The 23,568-nt window shown below is 34.1% G+C and overlaps 1 protein-coding gene and 1 long non-coding RNA gene across 3 annotated transcripts in view; one reads left to right on the top strand and one right to left on the bottom strand.

Annotated features, from left to right (window-relative positions):
• Positions 1-14,124, top strand: part of LOC139087503 (serine/threonine-protein kinase SBK1) — a 40,442-nt gene extending 26,318 nt beyond the window's left edge. The window contains exons 5-11 of the mRNA XM_070636332.1: positions 354-453; positions 531-713; positions 5,456-5,514; positions 9,820-10,065; positions 10,161-10,339; positions 10,408-10,579; positions 13,039-14,124. Coding sequence (XP_070492433.1) covers positions 354-453; positions 531-713; positions 5,456-5,514; positions 9,820-10,065; positions 10,161-10,339; positions 10,408-10,579; positions 13,039-13,292 — 1,193 coding nt within the window. The 3' untranslated portion in view covers positions 13,293-14,124. The remainder of the gene's footprint in view (positions 1-353; positions 454-530; positions 714-5,455; positions 5,515-9,819; positions 10,066-10,160; positions 10,340-10,407; positions 10,580-13,038) is intronic.
• A 5,604-nt stretch (positions 14,125-19,728) lies between these two features.
• On the bottom strand, positions 19,729-23,382 carry LOC139087505 (uncharacterized). Of its 2 annotated transcripts, none has more exons than XR_011544135.1 (2): positions 22,499-23,382; positions 19,729-21,561 (listed from the first exon to the last, which is right to left on the bottom strand). It is a non-coding gene; the product is annotated as an uncharacterized lncRNA (long non-coding RNA). The 2 variants fall into 2 exon arrangements; XR_011544136.1 differs by having other exon boundaries at positions 22,536-23,382.
• Between the last annotated feature and the right edge of the window lie 186 nt (positions 23,383-23,568).

Raw genomic sequence — 23,568 nt, 5'->3', positions numbered from 1 at the left:
TCCTATAAATACATCCAATTTCATCGATTATTAGCCTTTCTATTCTTAAACACATTCTCAAAGACAGTTACAGAGCCATCAAGTTCAGGATCGTGATGAGCTCGACTGTTATGTGTCCAAAAATGCCAAATAAGCTCTAATTTCGTTCAATCGATCCCAAAATTCTTCAAAATTCTCAATTCTCCTCAAAAATGCGCCAAAAGCTACACTCTTCTCTCTCAACATCCATCCCTGCCCATTTAGCTCTGAAAATGTTCATTTTTTTCTGTTATTTTCTCTTGCTCGTTTCATAATCCTAATGCTCATGGATACTGCTGTTGCGTTATTTTAAAAATTGTGTATACATAATGTAGGAGATTTAACATCAAATGTATCTGATAATGGCATTGGTGAGCTCCATTCAAAACGCGTTGCGAGGCAAATTGCAGCAGCACTCGAATATATGCATTTAAAGTAAGTATCGAAAATGAATGAGAAAATCGATAAATGTTGCTATGGCTAAAAAATACCTTTTTACTGTCGTTATATAGAGAAATTGTACATCGAGATGTAAAGCTGGACAATGTATTGGTATTTCGATCGGATTTCTCACGCGTTAAATTATGTGATTTTGGTGAATCGAGACGAGTGAACACAATGGTACAACGGAGAAATGAATGGCTTCCGTATACAGCACCTGAAATAATTAATACAGAAACTGATGACACTTATAAGTGAGTATTGGCTGGGAGGGTTTTTTGGGGATGGTTAGATGAGTCTGAAGAAGCAACTGTCTGGAAAATCAGTTGAAGAGATAGTCATAGGAACTAAGTAGAATTAGTTAGAATGTACAATCTACTCAGTGAGTGGAACAGGCTCTGATTAGTTAACAATATTAAGGAAGGTTTGGACAATAGCTTCAATCCTGTATTTCCTGAATTTTAGAAGCATAAGTCCTTTTTTCTTGCATTTTAGATACACTGATCTGCGAATTTTCGCTACACGTTATACATAATTCGTCCAAGGCCGCAAGCTTGCATTTTTTATCAGCAGACCTGAATTTTTGGATGAACAATATTAAGGGTTCTAGTTATCAAAGCCAAAACATGTTGATTCGGGATATTCCCTAGTAGTCTTGGTTCTGGTTCTAAGTTTCGTCCTAATTCTCGATCTCGGTCTTGATTTCAGTCTCGTGATCTTGATCTTGATCTTGGTCTTCTCAATTTCAGTTCGGTCTTGATCTCGGTCTTGGTCACAAGAATCTGTCCAAACCGAGACTTCAGGAAACTCTAAATCGTATTGGACATGGTTGAAACTTAAAATTTCTGTGAAAATCATGAAATATCAAGTTTGTAGCTAATCACAGCCTGTTTCACTCTAATTCTGTATCTGACTCTAAGGATTGTAACCGACGTAAGGATATAAAATGTGAAATTTCGAACTCATTTGCAATATTTGCTGACTATGGCTATAGACCGATGACTTGTCAGGTCCAGAATTGACACTTAACCAGCTCTGTCCCTCCATTCTTGGGAGAGTATTCTTCAATTTATGGCTAAGCATCTGTTCCTGCTAATTTTCAAATCTTACAAAATTCCATCAGTAAATAAGTCCACTGTCGCAGAGTAAAGTTAGCCTCAAAATATCGTTAATCCTTTTCGTTGACAATAATATTTATTCATTGATAGTTGGATACAACGAATTAAATTAAGAATGAAGAAATGAGGAAATGAGGAAATGAGGATTTTGATCTATAAAATATAATTAACAATTGTAAATATATAAAATAATTAATGGCAGAATAAAACTTACGAATTTTGTAGAACGTCCTCACTCTGCAACGTTCACGAGTAAAAAGAAATAGTAAACAAGCTTTCGCGCACTTTATGCAGGGCACGTCAACTTACTATAATACGTTAGCAAAGGTTTTTCAAATGCAGAAAAACCGTTAGAAATCAGTTTGCATATATTTTGCCATTAACTTTACATTTAATCAGTTTAGTATTAAATAAGTAATTTAGATTAGTTCAATGCATGAATTTCATGCTAATATTATACATTATAATGATTTATAAGAAGTTCAATAAATAAATGTAAGGTAATTAAATCAGATGAAAATAATTGAACTTAAATTGAACTAAACTAAAGTAAAATTAACAATATTGATATAATTTCATAGTTTACAATATTAAATATAATTCAGGTATTTTAGCAGCTGTCACAGTCAGTGACATACTCCGGGGAGCCGAGTACGATTTGTCCAATTAGAGTGATCCGAGTCGATAATAGAGTTGAACCTGGAGGATGTAACTTGATAATCCAGTTGGATGTTTCACAGCCGCTTTATGTATTACATTTACTTTTGACTCTTGGGATTTATGTGCACTATGTGCATTATTACTTGGCTTTAAGCTTAAGTTTAAGTTTAATTGCAATGATACATGATGTTTGCTCAAGCATCTCATCTTCTTAATTCTATATCCATATTTAATTTTAACATAACAATCTATTGCTGTATGACTAGTTGCTATCATACAGCTAATGCATTGATTGTTATCATTAGCATAACTAAATCTATTTGCAGTTTCCATTTCACGATAAGTCTTGCACTGTATCGAGAAATGTTGGAATGATTTACAAATATAGCATCGCTTTTGAATTTGTTTTACTTCACTTAAATTATAGTCAATACTAATACTTCTAGCAGTATTTATATCTTTAATCTGATATATAAACTCATCATAAATGCTTGATGAGTTAGGCTTTGATGATTGAGTCGCTGGACTAGAGCTCATACAATCATCAGCCTTTGCGCATTGATTCTCACTGACAACAATATTCTTATTGTCATTTAATAGATCAGAAATATTTTGGAATGTAGTCGAGCATAGCTGAGCTTCAATTGAATGATTCTGTACTGTATATTGAATCGATTCATTCCAAGTTATAACAGCATTGTATTGAGCTTGAAGCTCTTTATATTTCTCAAGTAACTCATCATATGATAAATCTTCTAATCTTTCTATTGATTTTACATTGCCTGACTGTGTTGCAGGACTCTTAATGAATGATATGATTCTGTCATTAAGTGATAACAAATGTCTATCCTTACAAACCAATGCTTCTGCAGCATTGTTCCTGGGATTGTTAACACAAAAATGACAGATCCATGGCAAACTTTCTTCATTTATTGAAGAGAAATCAAGATTAGAGCATCGTTCATGAAAGACACGATCGCAAGCTATGCATAAAATAAATGACTGCGAGTTACTTTCAATCAGGCACGCAGTACATTTAACATCATTCTTAATATGTGATGCCGATATTAAATAATTACTTAAGCTTGCGCTTTCTGGATATAACTGTCGATATGATTGCTTTGCGTATTCATTGTATATGAAATGCTCGGCTAAACTTCTATAAGTTTTAACTTGTTTCATTTGATAGATCTTATATGCTATCAAACTTTAAATTACTTTATGTGTTTCTATTTACGAAACTAATAAGCGAAGTGTTTACAGGCAGACAACTTCTAATGCCCTTTTTATTAGGGACTTCAATGTTTCTATAGATGAGAAACTAAAGGCGCTGTGTCTCCAGCGTTTAATGTTAAATAAAGTAATTTATGTTTGAATGATCTTATCAGATATTGCGCTTTAAATTAGCGACTTTATAAGCTTAATAACTTGTTACTTGAAAAGCAAATTTAACGAATGAATTAAGAATTTACTTGATTTAAAATCTAAAATGACAGTTTATCATAAATGCGTCTTTATCTAATCTAATAGCTTTGCGACTTGAAATAACAAAAGCGTCTTATGCGGACGATTTGCAGACTTATGCGTCTTATAAAGATAATAATGCGTCTTAGCACAATCACTTAGTGTGAATTATTACTTGAACGACTGGATGTTGTAAAGATCCAGCGAAGATCCAGTAAGAATTAATATACTATTAATGCGACTTTATCAATGACTAGAAATGGATAATATGATGCTATTAATGTATTTAATCGATCTAATACATAATTAATGTGTAAATATGAGCATGACTGGATGTTAACAAAGATCCAGTAAAGGTTAATTATATGATAAAATTGTATATTGTTGAAATTTCACACCATTCACGACCAGCCTTGCACTGATCTAATGAATGTTATATCAGAAGTGTCGCTCGTTGCCTGTTGAGCTCATTGACATTAACTTCTGACTATAAATGTGTTCAATTGATAAAAAATAATCACAATAAATTTGTAAATAATTATCGCGTGACAAGAATATCGAATTCACTTAATTAAGTCTCAAAAACACAAAATCAGCCACTGGATGTTGATAAACTTGATCCACGTCGATTGTAAATTGCCGTATAAATATCCTAGCACGTGTAATTGATGTCCTGGATGTATTATGAAACTTTTTATTCACTTTATCTCACCGAACTTTGAATTGTGTCCTGTTGCTTTTCCTGTGATGATGATGATGATAACTACTAGTTGATGATGACTTCTAGTTGATGATGAATAGTGTAGCGTGAATTAATTAAAATTCATCGAAGAAGAATTTTCTTTTAAAATTCATCAAAATATGTCGCAGAGTAAAGTTAGCCTCAAAATATCGTTAATCCTTTTCGTTGACAATAATATTTATTCATTGATAGTTGGATACAACGAATTAAATTAAGAATGAAGAAATGAGGAAATGAGGAAATGAGGATTTTGATCTATAAAATATAATTAACAATTGTAAATATATAAAATAATTAATGGCAGAATAAAACTTACGAATTTTGTAGAACGTCCTCACTCTGCAACGTTCACGAGTAAAAAGAAATAGTAAACAAGCTTTCGCGCACTTTATGCAGGGCACGTCAACTTACTATAATACGTTAGCAAAGGTTTTTCAAATGCAGAAAAACCGTTAGAAATCAGTTTGCATATATTTTGCCATTAACTTTACATTTAATCAGTTTAGTATTAAATAAGTAATTTAGATTAGTTCAATGCATGAATTTCATGCTAATATTATACATTATAATGATTTATAAGAAGTTCAATAAATAAATGTAAGGTAATTAAATCAGATGAAAATAATTGAACTTAAATTGAACTAAACTAAAGTAAAATTAACAATATTGATATAATTTCATAGTTTACAATATTAAATATAATTCAGGTATTTTAGCAGCTGTCACAGTCAGTGACAGTCCACCTTGTAATCCCCTTCCAAAAAAAAGTTCATATCCCCAAAATTTTACAAGAGTCACATTTGTGTTTCTCACAACAACATTATTTCTATGAATATTAAAAGAACTTTAATCCCCAATACAGCTCTTCAGAAACTTTTTCTTGTTTTCTATTCCAACCCACAAAATAGAAACAACACTCATCATAATGAAAATGGCAAATGATTGTGCTACTAATGCATTGCATTAAAAAAACTTTTTTTCTCACTTTTTCTTTCTTATTTTTCTTTTTTAGGACTGACTTTACTCATGATATATGGCAATTTGGTATTGTTATTTTCATTTGTTTGACCGGTAAGTGCAATAAACTTCTTTTTTTTGTTCATCTCCTATTTTGTATCTTCTTGGAACAAAACTTTTTCTTATGGTTTTCTGATAAAATCCAATTCTTGATGGTGTGATTTTGTTGTTTGGTTGTAGCTTAGCTTATTTGGTTGAGGTTTTTTACTTGGAAAATATCTGATTGAGTAAATGTGAGGATGGATTTGGCTGATTGAGTTGGAATTTGATTATGTATGATGGAATATTTGTGGATTTAGTTAAGGGTTGTGATTCATTCTTTATTCTTGGAAATTATTCAATACTCGAGTAACTTGATAAATTGAATAATTACTAATTATTCCATTCCCAATCTTCGAGTAATGAGAAATCGATAAAGTAGAATCCGGACAGCTTTAGGCTTCAACTGCCAGGCATTTAAATGTAATATAGAGTTCGGTATGAATTTCAGAGCTCGAACTCGACTCGAGTCGACTCGAAGTCGACTAAAAAAAAATGAACTCTACTTGAAGTCGAGTGTTTTTGAGTCGAGTCGAGTCGACTCGAGTCGACTTCAACCATATCGACTTCGAGCTCTGATGAATTCTAAAGCTTTGATTTGTGTCACTTAAGTCAGTGTCAACTTTTGAGGTTCATTAAACAATGATGTCAACCAAAAGTTCAGATTTTAGATCATAAGACTATAATTCTTCATTTTATGGCTGTTTTTCCCGATCGGCACATATTCAAATGTTGCCATAACTGCGACGAGGCGTCATTGAACCAATTAGCAGTGATTTTGCAAATTTGGTAGCTTTTGGGAAGCAGCTGTCATTCAGTTCGCCAAATGGCTATAAAGTGGCTACCAAGAAGCTGTCATTTGGCTCTCCAAGTGGCAACAACGACCAAATTCGTCAACTCACTGCCATTTGGAACTAAGTATACTGTAACTTTATCGCCGTGAAGCAACATTTCAATATGTGCCGAACAAGTATGCTGCGTTGCGTTTCTCACAATGCTCATGGAACTGGAAAATCAACGAAGTACAACTAATTGTTCTGATTGTTGATGAGTAGCATTTCATTCATAAAGCCGATGCTTATAATTTCGCAGCAGAGGCCTATCTAAGAAGATGGACGGAGTAGATTTAGAGTCATAATTATAAATTTCCAAAGCTCGAAGTCGGCTCGAATTATGTTTGAAGTCGTGTCGACTTGAATCGATTTTTCCATACAGAATTTGAATCAACTCCGAGCTCTGCTCGTTTCTGACTACTTCCAATCTATAATCAATCATATCACAGATTAAATGCGCCACAATCACCACAATCCTCAAAACTTATCTCAATCATCACCCCCTTACAAAACTTTCCATATCCCTAAGTCATGTTAAATGATAAATAGATCCGAACAAAAGTTTTCTTTTTCTTTCATAATCTCGGGTATGAGACTTGAAATATTTTGTCTTCCATTGCCACATTTATCAAATGGCAAAGTAAAATGTGCCTTTTATTAAGTTCCAAGAATTCCATTCAAATGCCTACAACAATACGTTAACCCGTAAATTTTTGTGAAAAGTTGTTCAGATTCGAAAAAATAAAAGTGTCATAATAATTTGCCTTAAAATGAGGAAGGAATTGTGATTTGTCACTTTTGTGTTGTATGAGATGTTTATGTAGCCATTTGAGGAACCATATGTTTCATGAATGTTGATAAAATAAATTTAAAATGTGAGGAAAAGGAGGAGGGAATTGTCATAATGAATAAGAGAAAAGATGACAGGGTTAAATATAGTAAGATGATGGAAATATCCCAGACAAAATACAGACGGAAGAGAGAATTTTGAGAATTTAAGGCATTTTTCGCATCTTTAAAGGCAGTGTTTGGAAATCATTTTCAGGTTTTGAGGATTAAAGTTATTGTAGCGCATTTAATGTGTGATTTGGTTAGTTGTAACTTAGACATAGCCAGAAATTAGTCGTTTTAACTCCAAACTGCCATTACCCTTAAGCATTTCTTTTATAAATGCAATCCTATTCATCAACAGTCAATTTTAGAATTTATATGGATTTTAGTAACCAGGGTTGATGTTTAAATGTCTTGTGGCTAGAGTTGGCAGGACTTTGGGAGCCTGGATACTAGGATTTTCCGGAAATTTGCATGCCTGCATTTTCTATTGTTCTAGATGCGCATCCAGATGCGTAGGCCTGCTGCAGGCCTCTTGCTGTGGCAAGTCCTCCTGGATACAAAGTTTAAAGAACAAAGTGCAAATTAATAGCTTCCAGGAACTCCGGACTCCAGTGGATGTGCCTCTACACTAGAGTCCTGTCGACTCTGATAGTGATCGTCTTCATGTACCGGTTTCTAGGGCACCGTACTTTTAAATTGAGAATCTACGTACATTGTGTTGATGTGTAAACTATTACTAGAGTCGCATACCCTAGACCACTCTAGAAACCAATCCCAGAACCCAGAATCAGCTTTAACTTGAGGTCTCTTACTTAATTCCTCAAATTTAACCTCAATCAAACCAAATAATCCCAAGAAACCAACTCTTACCCCCAACAAAAGACCCATTCATCCGCATCTGTAAGTCTCCTCTCGTGCAGAAGTGATTACAACATCGAATCTCATTATAGTCTTTTTCATTCTAAAGAATAATCGATTTGACCTTGTTTGCTCCATCCCAATTCAAGATAAGAATCCAGCATCTAAACTTAATTCTACTCGATTAAATGACACAAAAAAAAAATTATTTCTAGACGCGCTATGTCGTCCTTGTAGTTCAAAATAGCAAGTCATAAATTTCCAAATAAAATCCCGAACATCATTTTCAAGATGAAAAGCTGTTTAGCCTTGAAAGGAAGTAACACACAAAAGAGAGCAAGAAGAATGAAAACTAATAAGAATGAAAGCAATAGGAAAAGAAAATTTTGGGGAAGGAATAAAAAAGTGAGGAAGAAAAAAGCAGCATAAAAGACATAAATATGTACGTAACATAAAGAAAAGTTTATCCTTCTAAATGGAAGCTTTATCACTCCAAAAGCTGTTTTTCCAAAATAGCTTCTTTGCCAAACACCACCAACATCAGCTAACAACAGCAAAAACTTTACTCATAAAATTGATTCTCTTTTTCGAAACCTTTTGCGAGAAAGATATGGTGGGAAAGTGTGCGGTAGTTGGGATTTCATGTGCTGTTTGTCTTTTTTGGAAAGTTATTGAAAATTGGGTCAAGATGCGAGGGTAAGGCTGGGAGGATGGAATATGCCTCATTGGGGAAAATAATCATTCGGAAGGGACGGCAGGCTAGACTTTCTTTCATTTTGCATAGTTGCAAGCAGGCCAACTGTTTTCGGTCATACTTCATAGTTCATCTTAGACTGTTAGCCTACAGTCTTGAACGAACCCCTGAAGAAAAAGCATTCCTTAAGGCAGGTCTTTATTTTTACCTAAGGTACAAATCAGAATCTAAATTGACAATTTGTGACTCCAATCCCATCTTCTTCTCTAAATGATCAATACATCTAGAAAGAATATCCCTAACACTCAAATAGCATACTCTGTGTATACTCATTTTCGTGATCATGCTCATTTGTATGAAAATGCAAGCTTTGAGGATGCTCATTAATGTGAGCAAGTTTTTTGAATGTTAAAGTATCTGATCAAACTTCAGATAGAACGTCTGGTAGGTGACTTTAAACGTAGATTAAGGTATATGTTTAGGCAGAGCTGTTAGTTGACACGAATTTTGTATGAAGTCTATGTGACTCGAGTCAAATCGAGATGACTTTTCCATATGAAATTCGAGTCAACATCGAGCACTTTTGAACACTAGGTCATGATGCAATCCCATTCTTAACGTACCTGTCTCACAATTCTGCTATTGAGCTTCTAATATATTTGAATGAACTGAATTTAAAATGCGCCTAGAAATAAAATCAACTCTTCAGAAATTCACAGATTTTCCTCATCGTTTTCTCTATTTTGAAGTAATAACAGAATCACTAATAGAATGAACGAATGAATGAACGAATGAGAGTCTAAAGCAGTGTTGCACAATCTTTTTTTGCCAAGGCATACCTTTGTGATAAGTCTCAATTGACCACAGCATACAAACCCCGCCTCACGGTGTATGGTTCGTTCACCAGTGTGTCAGATACGTATGTGCCATGGCAAACAGTTTGGACAACACTGCTCCAAAGCAACCTAAAGAATGAATGGAAGAAAACGTAATTTTATCACCGACCGAAAAAAAGACCGACCAAAAATAATAAAATATTTTCTGTCCTTTTCTTTCTCTTCCTTCATATATCATCATCATAAAAAAACAACACCATACCAGGCTGCTTACCCTGGCAAAAAGCATCAATGGATGATCCACGCTATAACAAATACATCCAATGGCACAACTCATCATTTCCAATCAAACGAACACCAAAACTTTTCAAATTAATATCAGCAAAAGCAAGCAAGATGTTTCGTAAATTTCTTGAGCCTAAAATTGAACGACGTATAAAGTCATTGAATGAGCTTCACAAATATCTTGATGAAAGGTGGCTCGCACGTTCAGCTGAAAAAGAAATGGCTGGTGAGGCAAGAAAGTTGTTATTTTTTTATTACTTCCAGTTGTAATTGATTTTACTTCAAATTCAATATCTTTTTTTTTTTTGGTATTTTTTTCAGAGTACGAACCAGACGAACTTAATCCATCGCTTTATTCCTTCCATAGTAATGTCGATGAGAAAAATAAATTGCTATATTCATTCACTCAGCAAGGTATTGAGACAGTTGTTGATAGAGTTGCAAAGAAGAATCGTATAAAGGACTGGATACAATCGTCCATAATAACTGAGGAAGAAGAAGTTTGTATTTGTTGGATATAAATTGTCACGGTGAGATTTTTTCTAACTTCTTTATATATCTTTTACAGGAAGAAGATTCCGGATCATCGACAGTTTCAATTAATATGACACGGACACCCATTCCAGGTCACATAAGTTCACTACGTGCTGCTGAAGAAGAGCAAAAAAGAAATGAACTAGAGCAAAAGAGGATAGATACATTGAAAGATGCTAGTAAAAAGCACATTGATCCGTTTACAGGTAAAAGAAGGATGACAAAGACTTTGTACTTACAATTGTCTTACATTCAGCTTTTTTCTCACTTTATCCATGACATCATAACTTGGGGGTTAATTTGGATGTTGGGTGAAGGTGGGTAAAAATGGTACAAATTCTTGTAGAACCAGACATACAACTACTCAGTTACTTCACAGGTCATACAGAACAATTTTGATCCATGACCTCTCTTAGTGGGTATCTGAATCTGGCTCTATCGCTGACTATCTTCAGCTTATTACCATTCATTTGACATACAACTAGTCAAATAGCCCTAACAGACAATGAGCATATTTACCTAAATAAGTGTGTACTTACTTACTTACTGGAATCATGCCCTAACTTGAAGCCTATATTATTATAAATAGCTTCTTATCTGACTCTATGGCCACATCACGAAGCTTTTATTCTCTGTCATGACATTCCCGGCTTACTGTTCTATGCCATGTTGCTTTGTGTACTCCTTGGAATGCTCCTTGTCAGTTTGAGTAAACGTGTGTCTTATAGGAATGGTACTTTAAGACACCTATCCAGAGGACTTCCAAGAAGATCCAAGGAGGTCTTTTAGACTAAATTCTTCAATTTGCTTGAGTTTTTTGAGTGGTTTCATGCAAAAAAGTTTCAAAACTCATAGGATCCAGCTTAGGGGCTTGTTCATTTCTGACTAATAAATTTCCAAACTCTTGCTCATGCTCTTTCCTTGCAAAACACAACCACAACAACCCATTGACCCCTCTCTAAAAACTTCTTCCCATTCTCAATGTGACATTACATCCAAACAACTCACTTATTGCATTTTCAACATAAAAGTAATGTGGATGTTATGTGTCACGAACTTGACTAATGCATTTACTTTGTTTGCTCATTTTGGAAATGGATTCTAGTAACATAAAGTAAATTTGTTTAAACTTTTAAGGAACTTTTACAACTTATTATGTCGTTCTTTGTTCATGGAAAGTAAGGGAAGTTGTTTAATCAAAAATGGAAGTTTATTGTTGGATTTAGGTGGAAAAATTGTATGCTTTGAATTAGGTTTACAAACAGAGTTAATTGAAAATTGGCAAGATGTGAAATTTTTGGACATTTGTATTGCATTATGCTGAATTTAGGGAAGTTTTGGATGTGACGTCCATTAAAAATGGAATTTTTTAGATTCCTGACTATTGTGAAGTTTTCCCGACCAGTACCAAACTGTTAATCGACCAAAACTCCAACCCAAATCCAGCATGTCCCTAACTTGATGCAATCATAGATGAATGACACACTATACTACCTAATTATTGACAGAATTTCAATCCAGAATTCAAATGGATTTTAGCAACATAAATAAATAATTTAACAGGTTGACACACCGACTCGCAAATAAAGCTATCAATTTACTCTGATTTAATTGAATTAAAAATGTCATTATTTGATATTTAAAACAATACTGTGTATTTTCAATGAATGACACATGATACGGTGTGAATTATGCACACCATAATTACAAACAAATAATTTATTCAACAAGCATAGTTTGCAGTTTCATTAAACAGTTTAAATCTATTTCCGGCAAATCATTATGAAATAGTAAATTTTGATTTTCATAGATTTATGAGTTATTGATTATTTTGAACTGTTTTACAACCAGAAGGTTTATGATAGCAGAGGCAGTACGTATCCCAAATGGTGTAAGTTAGTAAATCGATTCAAAATCCGGCCTAAGACAGACTTGACTCAGGTTGGACTCATTCATGATTATCCAATTTGAAGTTAGAGTCACGCAGGTCTACCTAACAGCCTGAAATCATGTTTTCATATTGCAGAAATACCTCTACGGTACCTAAAATCGGTATCTTTGCCGTTTAGGGTCTGGGGTTGGACTTTGGATAAATTAATCGATTTTTGCTATTCGAATAACATCCATTGGTACTGTAAGAGCTAGAATAGTTCAAAAAGCTAGGATCTGATCGGATTTGCATCAATTTATGCTGTCGTGATAGATGCTGGTTACGTAGATTATGTCACGGTTTCTGCAACCTTTATACACATAGCTCACGTCGTCGGGGATCAAAAGGTCAACCTCAGATCTCTATTTTCAAAAAAAAAAAAGTCATAGCAAATTGGTTTGAAACCAGTCCCAAAATAACAAATTAACTCTAAATCATACATTCACCACATATGCAACTCCGGGACATCAATTGTTTATCATAATTACCCATGAAACCTTAAAAAACATACTTAACAAATATTAAACATCCATAAATCAAATCCCTGATTAAATCAATCGAATACTCTTTCATCCGTTTCAATTGAAACAAGCATGAATACAGCTCATCGATTCCAAATCGTCCGTTATGCCATTATCGAGCATTAAAAAGCATTATCATCATCATTATCGTTATGTTTATTTGTTCTGTCGACTCATTTATATTAATTTTTTTGTTTGTCTTGTGCTTTTTAAGGTAAAATACAACAAGAAGGTGTACCGAGCACAATGGGAGCACCATTGATGTTGAGTAAAAATGGAAGTCGTTCATTAGAAAATAATCTTTTGGACGAACATATTGATATACCCGAAACAGAATCAGAGACAACAATAAATGGAAAATTGAATATAAACATAAAGGACAATTCACTTCGTGATAAATCGGATAATAATGTTCAATATTATCAGACACAACAATCGAATGACAGTTTGAGGCACAATTACCATTAATATTAAAAAAACCTTAAAAATGACAAAAAATTATTTTAAAATTTTTATCACAAATACACAAACACACACACACAAACGTTATATTTTATTCATTCACACACACACAAAAACCATACAAAACATGCAAATCGCATATGACTTGACCGAGCGACACAAATGAAGAAGGCTTCGTCAGGGAGCTTTTGAAGCTCCGGCACAGAGCGTTAAAGGATCCTTTAAACTTCTTTCATGAACACCATTGATAAGCTGTCTCTGTTTGTCGTCCATATTGCCGCCTTTGTCCCTTAACTGAGGCGGCCAAACGTATTCCAAATTGAGTCCGCTTAAGTCCATATGAACACCAAATTGAGACTGAATTCGTCCATGCGGACACCAAATTGAGGCCACCTCCGTCCTTACGGACACCAAATTGAGGCCGTCTTCGTCCTTACGGACACCAAATAAAGGCTGCCTTCGGCCTTAAGGATACCAATTTGAGTCCGTCTTCGTCCTTACGGACACCAAATTGAAGCCGCCTTTGTCCATAGGGACGTCGAACGTCATAGATGCCAAACTGAGGCAGCTTTCATTTGTTGTTAATAAAAGAGGTTCAGCTATGCCTTAAAAGCTCCATTTCAATCCCTTCTTCATTTGTGTCGCTCGGAATCGTTCTCTCTTTCTCTCTCTCTTTTTTTTCTCAAATGGAAAATTATTGAATTAAATTATTGCATAAAATAAAAATCTTTATAATTAATGATTATTCATGATGTAAATAAAAATTACTGTAATATTCAATGACATCCATCCAATTAATAAAAAAAATATATGCATATTTATTGTGTAAGTCCATCCAATTAAATGAAAGTTTTTTTTTATTTTTTGATTGATTGCTTAATTTTTATTTAAATGGCAGATTTTTTAAGGCCTGGTTGCTGTGGTGATTTTAAAATGAAATTTAATGGATTTAAAGATAGTAAATTGTGGTAATTTTAATGATGTCATGCTGTGAGTTTGATTGCTGATTGGCTGAATTAATTCTGAATTTGGTTATTTAATGTCACATACTGTTTTTCCGGTGATTTTATCGTCAATGTTGAGTTTAGCAATGCTTCTTTTTTAATCTTTCTCATTCCTGGCATGATTGTTGGACTGTTACAAGTAAGATAATTCAGTTGCACATCTGCAAAGCATTCTTCCAGGACGCCACATGATAGAAACGACCGGAAATTCGGCCGATACCAGATTCGATGAAATTGTGCTTCAGGTTTGAGTCAAGTCGGCATTAGACCGGAATTTCGACTATTTTTTCGCTGTGTGATCTCCATGGATATGTATTTCCAGAAGGCTATTGGCATAAAAAAGACAAAAGACCGACATGAGGCTGGAATTCATTGAATGTGGCTCCAGATCAGTGTCATGTCGGCATGTCGTTTTATGGTATCAAAAGATACTAAAATGAGGTTTACCCATGACATTTGGTAAACTTTAGACAAGCTTAAGATGCAGCTTGAAACAAAAATAGTCAAAAATCTTCAAATTTGACTAAAAGCTCATGGAATGCGGATTAAGAAGCCACTTGTACCTCCGTGTGACCAAATAGAGACTTCATGCCTGTGATATTAATACAAGAGCTTAAACTGGATCTTAAAAGCTCAATGAAGGTGACATCTTCATTTGCGTCACTCAAGTAGGTAATAGATCATGTCCAACTAGTTAAAGATCCACCAAAACGACTACGTACTGCAACTATTGATCTCTTGCTAAATTGCAATACATTTGCAAACATTTTAACAATTTTTTCCACCAGAAAACTCCACATCCAGCTGACTTTTAGTTCATTTATCAATATTCATCCCCCCAAAATATCACATCCACCATACAACCGCTATCGACTCCAGCATGTGCATATAAATTTGTCATAATTCTTTCACAATTTGTGTAAAATTTTTCATATTTTTATTACACGCTTTTATTTGACTTGCTCTGTCTGTCCTTCTGTCTTTCTGTCTTTCTGTCACGTTCAAAATTTGTGACCCATTTTTCGACCACTTCTACTGCATCAATCATGCTGATTTTTTTATACGTGTGTATTCCGGAGGGCAATTTGATATTTTGCCATCATTATATCGCTAACTCGCTTCCTTATATTTTAATTAATTATTTAAATTTTTATATGGGAAAAAATATGAAAAAATCCATTGTCAATTATGTGTATTTTTAATTTTCATTAACCAGACTGTATATCGAACCGGAAATTAATTCATATGATTAACTAAACATCAATTAATAATATAAATTGTTAATTATATTATAATATCATTCTGTTCAGGATATTTAAGTAAGACAAAAAATATAACAAGTGATTTTCTCGCGGATATTCTTAGCAAAAATTTGAATTCTAAGAAAACCGTTATATTCAAATCTTCAAAATCCGTTAATATTGATGGAATTTCATTATGTATAAATATATATAAATATATATAAATATATATATTTATATATATATAAATGGTTCTGGATGTTACCGGATCTTCTTAAACTATATAAATATGGTCCTGGATGTTACTGGATCTTGATAAACTGTATAAATATGGTCCTGGATGTTACTGGATCTTGATAAACTGGATAAATATGGTTCTGGATGTTACTGGATCTTGACATACTATGTAAATATGGTCCTGGATGTTACTGGATCTTAATATACTGTATTAATATGGTCCTGGATGTTACTGAATCTTATTATACTGTATAAATATGGTCCTGGATCTCACTGGATCTTGATATACTGAGTAAATATGATCCTGGATCTTACTAGATCTTGATATACTGAGTAAATATGGTCCTGGATCTTACTGGATCTTGATATACTGAGTAAATATGGTCCTGCATCTTACTGGATCTTGATTTACTGTATAAATATGGTCCTGGATGTTACTGGATCTTAATATACTATGTAAATATGGTCCTGGATGTTACTGGATCTTAATATACTGTATAAATATGGTCCTGGAAGGTACTGGATCTTAATATACTATGTAAATATGGTCCTGGATCTCACTGGATCTTAATATACTGTATAAATATGGAACTGGAAGTTACTGGATCTTATTATACTGTATAAATATGGTTCTGGATGTTACTGGATCTTAATATACTGTATTAATATGGTCCTGGATGTTACTGAATCTTATTATACTGTATAAATATGGTCCTGGATCTCACTGGATCTTGATATACTGAGTAAATATGGTCCTGGATCTTACTGGATCTTGATATACTGTATAATTATGGTCCTGGATCTCACTGGATCTTGATATACTGAGTAAATAAAATCTGATCTAATAACAGTCGGGCGAACGAAGCGAAGCGAAGTGGAGTCCGACACTACTGTGACCTAATAACAGTCGGGCGAACGAAGTGGAGTCCGACACTACTATGATCTAATAACAGTCGGGCGAACGAAGCGAAGCGAAGTGGAGTCCGACACTACTGTGATCTAATAACAGTCGGGCGAACGAAGCGAAGCGAAGTGGAGTCCGACACTACTGTGATCTAATAACAGTCGGGCGAACGAAGCGAAGCGAAGTGGAGTCCGACACTACTGTGATCTAATAACAGTCGGGCGAACGAAGCGAAGCGAAGTGGAGTCCGACACTACTGTGATCTAATAACAGTCGGGCGAACGAAGCGAAGCGAAGTGGAGTCCGACACTACTGTGATCTAATAACAGTCGGGCGAACGAAGCGAAGCGAAGTGGAGTCCGACACTACTGTGACCTAATAACAGTCGGGCGAACGAAGCGAAGCGAAGTGGAGTCCGACACTACTTGTGACCTAATAACAGTCGGGCGAACGAAGCGAAGCGAAGTGGAGTCCGACACTACTGTGACCTAATAACAGTCGGGCGAACGAAGCGAAGCGAAGTGGAGTCCGACACTACTGTGACCTGATAACAATCAGACTTAGTTGAGCGAAGCTCCCAAATTTTGCGACCTGAACGAAGCGAAGCGAGTGAAGGCGTGAAAATTTTCCAACAAGTAAGGAAACTCTATGCATCATCGTTAGTAAAAAATAGTTCGAGCGAAGCTCGAACATAAGTAGTTCGGACTTGGTTGAGCGAAGCTCACAAATTTTTGCGACCTGAACGGAGCGAAGCGAGTGAAGGCGTGAAAATTTTCCAACACGCTTGAAAACTGAACATTTCTGTTGATTGTAGAAAAAAAAGTTTAATAAAAATTTTCCTTGGATTAACAAGACTAAAAAGTAGTTAATAAAAAAAAAAACGTTAAAAAAACTTTTTAAAAAATACGCTTTTAAAAAAGACTAAAAAAATGTCCTAAAAAGTAGTAAATAAAAAAAACGTTTAAAAAACTTTTTAAAAAACACGCTTTTAAAAAAGACTAAAAAAATTAAAAGAAAAATGTCCTAAAAAGTAGTAAATAAAAAAAAAAATTACAAAAGTCCTCGTGTTATTGATCGAGGGACTTAAGCGCATTTTTGTCCCAGTGATCAGTAATTGATTAATTCATCACTTCCAGACCTCAAAAACAAGATCCAAGTCACTTCCAGAAATAAAACACAAGATCCAGTAAAATCCAGTTCACTTCCAGAACTAAAACATAAGATCCAGTAAGATCCAGGTCATTTCCAGACCTTAAAACCAAGATCCAGTAAGTTCCAGGTCACTTCCAGACCTTAAAACAAAGATCCAGTAAGATCCAGGTCACTTCCAGACCTAAAAACCAAGATCCAGTAAGATCCAGGTCACTTCCAGACCTAAAAACCAAGATCCAGTAAGTTCCAGATCACTTCCAGACCTAAAAACCAAGATCCAGTAAGATCCAGGTCACTTCTAGACCTAAAAACCAAGATCCAGTAAGTTCCAGTTCACTTCTAGATCTTAAAAACAAGATTTATATAAAACTTCCAAAAATTTAAGAACTTCATCATTTAACGGATTTTCATAATTCAAGCCTCATAACGGTCAAAAAAAATTCAAACATTGTTCAGTAAACACTGTAAAAACATCGACAAACATTGAAAAACACTGTTAAACAATGAAAAAACGTGTTGTTGTTTTTGTTGTTGTTGTATATGAAAATGAAAAACTGTTAATTATAGTATTTATGCGTTGATTTGAGACTTCTAAATGACCGATAACCCAATAACTTGATAGAACGAAGCTATTAAAACAAACCAGAGCTCTCTACGATGTCTAGTTTTTGAGATCTCGCGTTCCAGCCGAACGAACGAACGAACGAACGAACGAACGAACGAACGAACGAACGAACAAAGTGCATTATTAAGCTACCTTTTTGAAAACAAGTTTCAAAAATGCGCTAAAAACGTTAAAAAAAACTTTTTAAAAAACACGCTTTTAAAAAAGACTAAAAAAATTAAAAGAAAAATGTCCTAAAAAGTAGGAAATAAAAAAAAAACTTAAAAAAATGTTCTAAAAAGTAGGAAATAAAAAAAAATCACGCTTCTTAAATAAAACATAAAAATAATAAAAAAAATTTGAAATTAACAAAAGAAGCTAAAATATTTTTCCAAAATATTCTTGTGTAGTACAAGAACACTATGACTTAAAAGCGTGGGGCGTTCGAAAGAAGAAGTTAGTGTTAAAACCATAGTAATTTGGCCCCACGCTTTTAAGTCATAGTGTTCTTGTACTACACAAGAATATTTTGGAAAAATATTTTAGCTTCTTTTCTTAATTTCAAATTTTTTTTTTATTTTTATGTTTTATTTAAGAAGCGTGATTTTTTTTTATTTCCTACTTTTTAGGACATTTTTCTTATAAGTTTTTTAGTCTTTTTTAAAAGCGTGTTTTTTAAAAAGTTTTTTTAAAAGCGTGTTTTTTAAAAAGTTTTTTATGATTTATTTTACATATTCCATAGTGAATATATTTGCCATTTGCTTTCGTACACAAAAAATCGCATCCGTGCAACCTATAAACAATAATATTTATTTACTTTCACAGCATAAAAAATTTACAGTCAGGCAATATTTATTTTATTCGAATCCATTAATTAATTGAACGAAAATTTATGCACGAAAAAAAAAAGAATTTTTCATCGTATTTTAAATGAGAAGTAAAAAAAGCAGGCTGAACTATTTGATCATTTATCATCAATGATTTTTTCTCTCTCCTTATTTCTGTTGCTGTCGGTGACATTCGAATTAATTTTTATTTTTTTAACAGTTTTAAATAATTAAATCCAGCAGTTAATATCATTATTGGCCCCACGGCGAGAGGTGTCGTATTGAATTAAGGACAGTTGACTTTAAATGCTATTGAGATGAGATTAATGAGGAGCCAGAGCGATAAGGCAAAAATCATTTTTCGTTAGAAAATAGTAGTTAAAATCAGCTTTCAAGTAGCTGGAAGGATACCCTTAGAATTTGGATGATCAATGGGGCTACGTAAGGCTGCTTTCAGGCATCGTCTTTGACTCTTATTTTTTTTTTTTTTTTTTTTTTTTTTTATTTCATTTTATTGTATGTAGCCATAGGCTGTATTACAATATTTCTTAAATTTGATATGCAACATATTGTGGTTTTTTCGTTAATTTAATTCATTAGCATCATAATATTCTTCAAAGAAGCATTCTTTTACTCGAGATTTAAACAGGTTAATAGAGTATGTGTTCTTAATTGTCTGGTTTAGTGAGTTATACAGAATAAGAGCTCTTATGAAGAATGTCATACCGCCTAGTTGTGTGTTGGACGTTGGAATTACAAAGTTTCCTCTAGCTCTTGTTCTATGGCTGTGTCTCTGATTTGCTGTGATGAGTGTGACATTGCACTTGAGCATGTTCGATATAATTTTAAAAATATTAATACTCATGTTAATTTGACATAGAGCGCTAACAGGAAGGATTCTAATGCTGTATATTTCTGACTTCGAACAATACCATTCCTTTCTCAACAATATTCTTAGGCATTTTCGCTGTGTGACTTCCAACGACTTTAAATTAGACTTTGACGTTGCCGACCATACATTGCACATGTATGTGAGTCTAGACTGCACATGAGCGTAATATAAATCTAATGCCGTCTTATCAGAAATGAATCTCCTTGCTCTTTTGACCGCGTAGGAAAACGAAATGATTTTTTCTTTAATTGTTTGGATGTGCTCATGGAACGACAATGATTCATCCAGGGTTAGACCTAATAACTGAATGCTTTCCACACGCTCTAGTTTTTTTCCACAAAACTGGATATTCATTGCCGTTTCGGTGAAATTTTCGAATTTCTTTCTGTTGTGAAACATCATATACTTTGACTTCTCAATATTAGGTGCTAAACGATTCACTTTCAGCCAATCTGTTATGAGATCCAAGTCATGTTCTACGCAGTGTTTTAATTCGGTTGGATTTTCAGCAATGTTGATCAATGATATGTCGTCGGCGTATAACACCAGCTTGCCAGTGGTGCCAATATTGAAAATATCGTTTATATAGATATTGAATTGTGCTGGTCAAGTACTCGGGTGGACAAGAATACGTTATAACTAGTTAATGTCTATTTTTAAAGTATTTTTGTCCACTCAGGGTAATCAAGTTGACTTTTTAATGCATTTTTTCAAAACGACAGTATATAAATCACTTTGTTTCTTCGGTCGCTCAATCGTTCGGTTGTTCGATCGTTCAGACGTTGGGTCATTCAGTTGTTTGGCTATTCAGTCTATTTGTTGGCTATTCAGTTTGATTATTTGCTCGCTCGTTGTTCGGCCCCATTCGGTTGCTTGGACGTTCAGTCATTCGATCGTTCTGACGTTTAGTCGTTCGGCTATTCTGTCGTTCGGTCGCTCTGTTGTTCAACCATTCGATCTCTCAATTGTTCGGTCGTTCGGTCGCTCAAACAAATAAGTTTCGTTTAGGCATTTGTTCATTCGGTGATTCGGATGTTCTGTCTTTCAGTCTTACGGCCATTCGGTCGTTCGGTCTTTTGGTTGTTCAGTTGTTCGGGTATTTGGTTTTTCGGTCGTTTGTTCAAGTGCTCGGTCTCTTTATCTTACAATTGTTCAATTGCTCGGTCGTTTGAACATTCAGATGCTCAATTGCTCGGTCGTTTGGACATACGATCATTCAGATGTTCGTTTATTCGATCGCAAGGGCTTTCTACGTTTAGCTATTCGGTTGTTCGCTAATTCTCGAAATTCGATCGTTCGCTCGATCGGTCATTCACTAGCTCGGTCTATCGATTGAATAACGATATAAGCCAATATAACCCCCGCCCTCCATGTCTCCATATTTTGAATTGCTTAGAATAACAATAATAATTCCCTTAAAAAAGACAGCAATAAAAGCTATTAGTACCAAAACAGAGGGGAAAAAAACTTGTTTACTGTAATCTTTCCTTTTATTTCTTTTTAAAACATTTGTTTACATAGTTTCCATCTCCAATATAATTTCACAGCCAGTAGGGGTTTCAATCCCGGGATCCCGCATCCCGGGATCCCGGGATCCCGGACGTTTTTCCGGTCCCGAAATCCCGGGATTGGAGAAGCTTCAATCCCGGGATTACGGGATTGAGAATTCATTTGATGTTGATACAAAAACTTCAAGTTTAAAGACTAAAATTTAAGAACCACACGTTTGAAAATCATGTCTAATAATATAATATATAAATTTCATCCACAATTTTTGAAGTTAAAGTTAAAAATGAGGCTTTACAGTATCAAATAACAAAAATTGATTGAAACTTTTTTTAAAAATTCATATTAAATTTTTAATATTTTGAAAGGCCAGAAATTAAATTTATTTGTTTGTAATTTCTTAAAATTCTGTTAAGGCGTACCAAAGATCTCAAAAATTTAGACAAATTCTGTGTTAATTATGCTTTCTTGATATTGGGATTTCCCGGGGATTCCTTATCCCAAAAATCTATCGAAATTGGGATTTTGAGAAAGCATGATATTGACATCTTGATTTCGGCTTTGAAATCACAAACCTTGACAATTTTTTGTCATTAATTTGTTTTTTTAACTATTTAGAACACATTTTTGTGTACTGGAAATGATTTTTTTCATCCTCAAAATTTCTAATAAAACTATTAGTATTACATTTGCACTTGAATTCGACTAAAAACTTGATATTTGTTTCATCATCCAATCCCGGGATTAATCCCGGGATCCCGGGATTGAGATTTCAAATCCCGTAATCCCGGGATTGAGATTTTGTCCCGGGATTGAAACCCCTAACAGCCACTAAACGACTCAACTCATAACGAAATAAAATTTTTAAAAATTTTTTATTACAAAATTTTCCATTTTTCCGCGACTTAGCAGAGTCGCAAACACAAGCACAAAGTTTTTTCATCTCGATGAAAATTGTTTTTCTTTCTGTTTTGTGTATAATTTTCATGTTTTTAAAGGAACTAACTCGTAACACGACGAATATTACTTTACGATCGTTATCGAGACGATTTTTTTTCTTTATTTTTCATATTTTCCTCTCGTTTATTTTTCTGTTGATGCAATTTTCAATTTTCATTTATTTTCTTGGCTTGTATCCAGTCATACAATTCAGCCGTTCATACATGAAACGAAACAGGTGGGCAAAAAATGATGCTTTTCTTCTTTGGCGATACAATAAGAAATAAAAATTCAAGCAGCATGAAATGAAAGATCAAATGAAAATGTCGGTAGCTCATTTGTCCACATGTCTGTCGATTAGCTCATCAATCTTGAGCTGTGAATGGAAAGTTTATTTTTCATTTCAATACTTCGATTGATTTTTTTTTTGTGGTTGAATAATTGGCATTGAATAATTATCATGAGGAAATAAATGAGACACGAGGAGGAATTGTTGAGGTTTTTTTTGTTTTACTTCATTTCTTGAGAGGCGCAGCAAGACAATGACGTTGCAAGAGAATTTGAAATGACGTCTTGATGACGGTCATATGGCCGTGATATGACGATTTCTTGATGTTTGATCGTCATTTTACGATGACTCGTATCTCCGATGACAAACCGATGACCTGATTATGACTGGTAACTCAAAAGTTAGTTGTTCGAATCCTGATGCTGGATTTTTCATCCATCCGAAATTCTCAATGCTATTCTCCTGTTAGGATGCCTAACATATATAATCCGAGGACCAGAGAATACCATTTATACTATTTTTCAGCTGCTCTAGGTTTCTCTATCTAACCATATCCTAGATACCCCAGAAGTGGTACAAGTGCAAGGATGTCATGTGTAGGTTGAGAAACTGGCTCCTGAATTTCCAAATTCTGAGGTTGTTTAGAAGTTTAGATAATTCAATGTTTATAGTTCAATGTTTATAGTA

Source organism: Chironomus tepperi, unplaced genomic scaffold (assembly GCF_022539635.2).
Source record: "Chironomus tepperi strain 1889 unplaced genomic scaffold, CSIRO-AGI_Ctep_v1 contig_123, whole genome shotgun sequence".
Classification (NCBI taxonomy): domain Eukaryota; kingdom Metazoa; phylum Arthropoda; class Insecta; order Diptera; family Chironomidae; genus Chironomus; species Chironomus tepperi.
This window is presented reverse-complemented; position numbering and strand designations above follow the sequence as displayed.